Below are 6,492 nucleotides of genomic sequence, written 5' to 3' on the forward strand. Positions count from 1 at the left end.
AATCTTGATTGGTGAAATCATTAACCAAGGAGCCGTTGCAAGAACACAAATTCAAAAGGAACCTCATGCAATGAGCAATGGCCAAATTAATGAGAATCAGAATGGCTTATAATAAATATATTAATCTGTGTTCCTCGTTTAACATGCAGATGAAGGTTCATAAATTTAACTGGCTTGCATGAGAAAAGCAAGCAAGGAAGCTTTCATTAACTTTGTGATCATGCCATTCACAACAATATTTGGTCTTTTTGTTTTGGACAGAATGGCAAAGTAATGTTCCAAAACCTGAAGCGTGTAGACAATACAAATCAAGCTCTCACTTGTTAAAAATAGTTTTCTTTGTTTGGTATTCTCATCCTTGCCCCTAATATAGTAAATACTGTAATAATACTGTTGTTGTTGTTGTTGTTTATGTTATTATTATTATTATTATTATTATTATTATATGATAGCAGTAAACGTGCCAAAATTGTTTTTCAGATACACTGGTTTCTACGAAGGTTATCCACGCCATGATGGATATGGCAGTCGCAGGTGAGACTTTGACCTCCAGTAGTGATCAGTATGTAAATTCACCTCCCGATTTTATTACACTGTCAGGTAGACAGGTATTGAGAATGAAGATATTCAGAAGTTAAGGGATATCACTTGATGTAACACCATATTCTCGTGACGTACCAACAAAGAAATCTATGGCAGTAGTTAGGAGAATGAACTTTTTGATCGTGGGAGTGAAAGGGATAAATGTCCTCATTAGTTTTTTTGGTCTCCCCTCGTCAATAAAAGGTCGAGAAATTGAGAATCTGGAAGCGAACTTCCAAGTTTTTACTCTTTCTTTGGGCCGATTTACAGGGTGCGATTTTGGCGCATGCGACACGCTTACGACAGGTCTTCGACCTGACTTACGATTGTCGCAGCGTTTTACAAAATGTTTTAAAATGCTACGACATTTTTTCTGACGTACACGACAATCGTGAAGGAGATGTAAGCCTGTAGTAAACTTGTCGCATGGGACAAAAATTGTACCATGTAAATCGGCCCTTAAAAAGGTTTGCGCTCTCGTTTTCTTAATCGTACTAAGGAAATGCAGATTTGTTTTTAAAATTTATATCAGCATCGTACTGTGCGAGGGCTTGCAGATGTTCGCAGTTTTGGTGTCTGGGATGAAAATGACGGAAATCTTTCCCAGGGGAAGGCCCTTTTATGGTCACGATCCATGTTGAAAGTCCTTTATTACAATCGAATCTTGGTACCGAGCATGCGAAAATTGATAAATCGGGAGATAAAAACAGGACAACCAATTGTGTATCTTCCCGAAAACTTTGGGTTAAATAAAGAGTATTTGCGATCTTCGTACACAATATGGACCATGTTGCAAAGTTTCCATGTGGGCTTCTTTCATTTTTTCTCTCAGGTATTAAGCGTCTGGAAAACCGAGCCCGAGCTGTCGGCGGACCGAATAATTGTCGTGAGTCGTCGTCGTCGTCGTCGTCGTCGTGCGGTCGGGTGTGGCCTTTATGACGTGCCGATGGATTGTGTAGATCGACTGATTAATTTTTAAATTAACATTAGAGCAGACCATGCAATTTTACGTTTTTTCACTCGTGTACAACTTTTTATGGACTTTTTTTTGTAAGATAACACTATGGTGAAGGGCCCCAACGAACGACCATGTTAACTGTAAAGTATAAGGAGATTTAATCATTCTTGGTGTTGATCAAGTAAAAAAAAACTGAGTTTAGCAAATTGTGTCAGTGATTTTCTATCGTTTTTGTTTCAATTCTTTTCCATCATAGCAGTTAATAAAACAACCTTGTTAATGTGCTTACCTGGTCACAGATAGACCTTACTCAAGTCTTTACCAAGTTAATTGGATATAAATCCAATGTAAAGAATTTCCCGAAAACGTAGTATCCTGTTCGATTTTCCACACATTTGTCCGTTTAGTTCCTCGGGAATTTTCGTGGAATTACGAGTGTGGGAAATTGAAAACGCTTTCGATAACTTCAAGCAAAATCAAATTCTAATGATCCCTCGCTCTGTACCTTGAGTATGACTCTATGTATAGCAATTTCCCTGGGTGAACGTTTTAAGTGAAAGTTTGACATGGGATGGGATCTCCACACAGACGCTGGAAATACCTTAACCTTTTCTTCCTGTTAAGATAGCGGCTTACGTTGTTCAAAGGTGTATTCGAGGCGTTCGATTGTAGGTTCTTAAAGCGGGATGGTACAAAGTTCATAGTTTCGTTTCGTCCGTGTGCGATCTTGCGGATACTCATCACGTTCTCTGTCTAGTGAAAGACTTTTTTAGGTCGAAAACTCAACACAGTTATCTCTGGCAGTCCTATTTCTTGTGTTCGCGGTTCAGGCGGGTGCAGATTCTCTCAGGACGGTGCCGTATTTCTCCGTGGCGTTGGACTGGCATCAGTGGACTGTCGTGCCTGTCGTGCCTATCGTGATAGAAATCGCCATTGATCGTCGCCGTCAGCGTTTTCGTCGTTGATTGCGTGAGTAGCCGTGTTTTGGCTGGAATGATTGTGTTGCTAGATCAACGTTTTCGTGTGCCGCATTTTTTCACAACAATCAGTGCAGATTCGAATTGATTTTTAAGCAGCGACTCGCGTATTCATTGAATAGGAATGTTTGGTTTAAGTGAGCTTCGGATCTGTTGTGGACCTACATGAGTCAGTTTGTTTTGCAAAAAGAAATTGATTTTCTCTGTTTTGTTGTACAGGATGTGCGCTGTTCGTTGAGAGCAAGTGTTGCACGGGTCAAGATCTTCGAACACTGAGATGGCGTGACAAGATATCTGGGTTCCATAGGGTGCTGTTTGGAAGAAAACGAAAAACGAGTTTTGGGTGCGTAACCTTTCAGATGTTGACTTTTTCATTGATCCTTTTGCACTTTTCTGGACCTAATACGGAACCAACGCTCCTCCTAAGAATGACCTTAAACCAAAGGAAATAATATTTGCCATCAAAGTAGTATGCTCGCCCAGGAGGGTGGCATCCTCGCCCAGGAAATTGTGAAATTCTTAAGTTGCAGAGATGTGTTTTCCTGCATTCTGAAGCCCAAAGCAATGTTCTTCAACCACAGAAAAATCACACCATTTTTAGGCAATTTAATGATTTGATATGCCAATATCCACAAGAAAATCAATTCATTAACGTGACACAAAAAAGTGCACTCACATCTTGGCCTTTTCTTAGCTGGAGGCAATTCGTCTCGCGAAGAAAAATAATCGGCGATCGACCGCGTTTACAGATCAAGAAAATGACAAAGTGTATTTTTTAAACCGATCTTTGTATTAAAAAAAACCCAGTCCTTTGAGATTTTGAAAGCAGCCGCGCAAAGTCATGTCCACAGCCGATCAGTTTGCCCGGTGCCAGGCCCTTAATGAAACCCCTGAATTATTTTATAACTTTCCTTATTTTCTTTTACCCGTGCGAATTTTTAGTTTCGTAACTTTATCAAGGGGTTGTTAATGAAAGTTGGTTTTTATTTTGTCATGTCCCTCAGGTAGTCAGTGTGGACAACGTACAGCCTTCGCAAAGTAACTGAACCGGTGATGTAGGGAAGCCCACGAGCAAATGAAGCAGAGGTCCTCAGTACTATTCCTGTCGCTGCTTTGCCTCTCGCACTCAAGGTCGCGCGCGCTTTACTCTTAAACCGTTAGCTACGAAGGCTGGTTCAGCAAAAACAGAACACAATCCAACTGGTCTACGCCAATCGTATTGTTTATTCAATGTTATAGTTAAGACCCGGGTAAGCGGCTTTAACATCCGTTCGATTTTGTTGAACGATGTTGACTGCTGGGGTAAGCAAACAGTTTCAACACGTCATCAACATTTGATTCAACAAAGCTTCACGAAAGGCCTGGTATTCAGTCTCAGTCCGCTGCCGCGGTTGTTACTATGGATACGGACATGATGGATACTCCATTGACAGACCGATTAGTACGCACGCGCACACCCAGTAATGTTGAAAGAGGGGGGCAAACGGAATCTTGAAAGGTTGTTGCAGCAAAGATTAAACGCTTTTAATTGAACTCGTTCCACTTTGATTCAGTATGTTTCAACAAATCGAACGGACGCTGAAGCCGTTACCCCGGGCCTTACGCGATCGATACGTAAAACACAATACAGAAATGGTGTTAAAGATGCAGCGATGAACACTCGCTTCTTTGTCGATATCCAGTCAGATTGTTTCCAGTAAATCGTACAGAAAGAAATCCTCGAACCAGGGTAGCAATGGGTCAGGTAGGCACGATTGACCAGCCGTTTTGTGCGCATGCGTTCCTCCGCGCACATTACTGCTGGATCACTGGTCCATCCAATTGTATTTTCCACCAAACAGGAAGTCCCTTGACTGCCATGTACAAAAAACATGCTGAAAACAAAATACAATTGCGAAGGGTGCTACGTCGCGGACAAACGACGTGGACCAGTGATGCAGCCGTTCTTTAGGAGTAGGATGTTAACCGCACTCCCAATACGGCTGAAAATCGAGCCTACGGGTCAGCAAAACAGCCCCCCCCCCCCCCCCCCCCCCCACAAAAAAAAAAAAAAAAAAAAACAGGTTCATCATACAGACGGCAGAGGCGTGAAACAGTTCAGGGAAAAATGTTTGCTCTCTGAGTGAAATTACCACGTGCCTGGGTATTTTTTTAAAGAGTAAAAATATATAATCAAACGTCAATCAAACCAAAGGAAATGTCAAATCAACGGAAATTATTCATTGTTCATTAAATAGCTGAAACAAAGGCTGCTTGTCCCTATTCAAGCACCATTCGTTTGAGATGAGTTTTGTGATACGTGAATGGCTGGGCAGAAAAACACGCGAGCATGCACCGAATGCAGAAAAGTGGTGAAGATTAACCTCTTACCCCGGGTATGCCATCGCACAGATGTGCGTTTGCTTGCGAGAGTAAAATGAGCAGCTTCGTTTCCGTCCCCACACCCAGTCAAGTATGGCGTTACCCCGTCGTCTGGCGGTCCTCTACCTTGGGCGCTGGACGCATTGAATTCTGCGTACAACACAGTTAACAGCGGGGGTTTCTGTATTTAGCTTCACTTTTTGATGGACTGAAACACTTGCTGTATTCATTGTTTATGGGTATACGAGATACGTGCGATCGATGCTGGAACTGTGTAATCAGTTTCATCGATTTCCATTCGCAATTTCTTATCAAATTTCTGGACTTAAACTTTGGCAAAGACCTCATGCATATACCCACCAAGAGTCCCCAACTACGTAGGACACGCTAAATTATTTAATTTCCCACAATTCAGTCATCCATATACATTTACCTTCATCTATATCTATTTACCTCCATTTATAAAAAATTATCATCATCTGTATTAATATATGTTCACTCCTGGTCATTTACCATCATTTACCTTCAATCATATTCATTAACCCTCATATACCTTCAATCGTATTCATTAACCCTCATATACTTTCATGTACCTTCAATCATATTCATTTACACTCGTATACCTTCATCTACCTTCAGTCACGTTCATTTACCTTGATATATCTTCAATCACGTTCATTTACTAGCGTCATTTACCTATCCACGTTCAATTACCTCAATATACAACATACCTTCATTTACATTCATTCACGTTCATTTGCATTAATTTACCTTCATTCACATTCATCAGTTTACTCTAATATACCTTCATTAATGTTCATTTTCCTTCATTCATATTCATATACCTTGATTCACCTTCCTTTACGTTTATCTACCTTCCGCTACCTTCATTTACCTTCATCGAGCTACCTTCATATTCACATTCATCTACTTTCATCTACCTTCATTCATGGTCATCAACCCACATTCATCTACCTTCACATTCATTTGCCTTAATATACCGTCATATATATGCATAAACTTTATTTCATCTCGCATTTCAGAATAACTACAGGAGCTAATGTCTTCGAGACATTACATTTGCAACTAAAATACATAGCATACAGATACATACTAAATACATAATATATAAAGATATATTCATTAAAAAGAAAAGCCGCTGTACAAAATGCGGCCCTGGATTCTGATTTAAAACCAGTAAACTCGAGGTTAACTATCAATAGAGTTATTTCAGTAGAGTTATGACTTAGAGTTAGATTTAACGACTGCCAAAATCCTGAATTCAAGATTTTGAACTGCCAAAATCCTGAATTTCAGGATTTTGGACTGCCACAATCCTGAATTCAGGATTTTGGACTGCCAAACTCCTGAATCCAAGATTTTGGAAGTCCAAAATCTTGAATTCAGGATTTTGGCAGTCCAAAATCATGAATTCAGGATTTTGAAAACTTAAGTGTTAAGTGCTTGTTTGTTTGTTTTTTTGTACTTTTTCGGCGATAAACGGTCTGCAGAACTTGGCTCCGCCAAGGGTCCGTGTGACGGTCCGTGTAAGAAGTACTCACTACGACATCACTCTATGAAAATAACTCTAAGAATAGCTGTCCCCAGTAAACT

The 6,492-nt window shown here is 40.3% G+C and overlaps 1 protein-coding gene across 2 annotated transcripts in view; it reads left to right on the forward strand.

Annotated features, from left to right (window-relative positions):
- LOC137979332 (RNA-binding protein 4B-like) overlaps nucleotides 1-4,534 on the forward strand; it is an 11,780-nt gene extending 7,246 nt beyond the window's left edge. The window contains exons 6-8 of one of the 2 annotated variants that reach the window (XM_068826566.1): nucleotides 481-534; nucleotides 2,737-2,860; nucleotides 3,522-4,534. In XM_068826566.1, coding sequence (XP_068682667.1) covers nucleotides 481-534; nucleotides 2,737-2,755 — 73 coding nt within the window. In that variant the 3' untranslated portion in view covers nucleotides 2,756-2,860; nucleotides 3,522-4,534. Of the gene's footprint in view, nucleotides 1-480; nucleotides 535-1,414; nucleotides 1,825-2,736; nucleotides 2,861-3,521 lie in introns of those variants that run through there. The other variant, XM_068826567.1, reaches the window with a different exon arrangement.
- The last annotated feature ends 1,958 nt before the right edge of the window (nucleotides 4,535-6,492 follow it).

Source organism: Montipora foliosa, chromosome 12 (genome assembly GCF_036669935.1).
Source record: "Montipora foliosa isolate CH-2021 chromosome 12, ASM3666993v2, whole genome shotgun sequence".
Lineage (NCBI taxonomy): Eukaryota > Metazoa > Cnidaria > Anthozoa > Scleractinia > Acroporidae > Montipora > Montipora foliosa.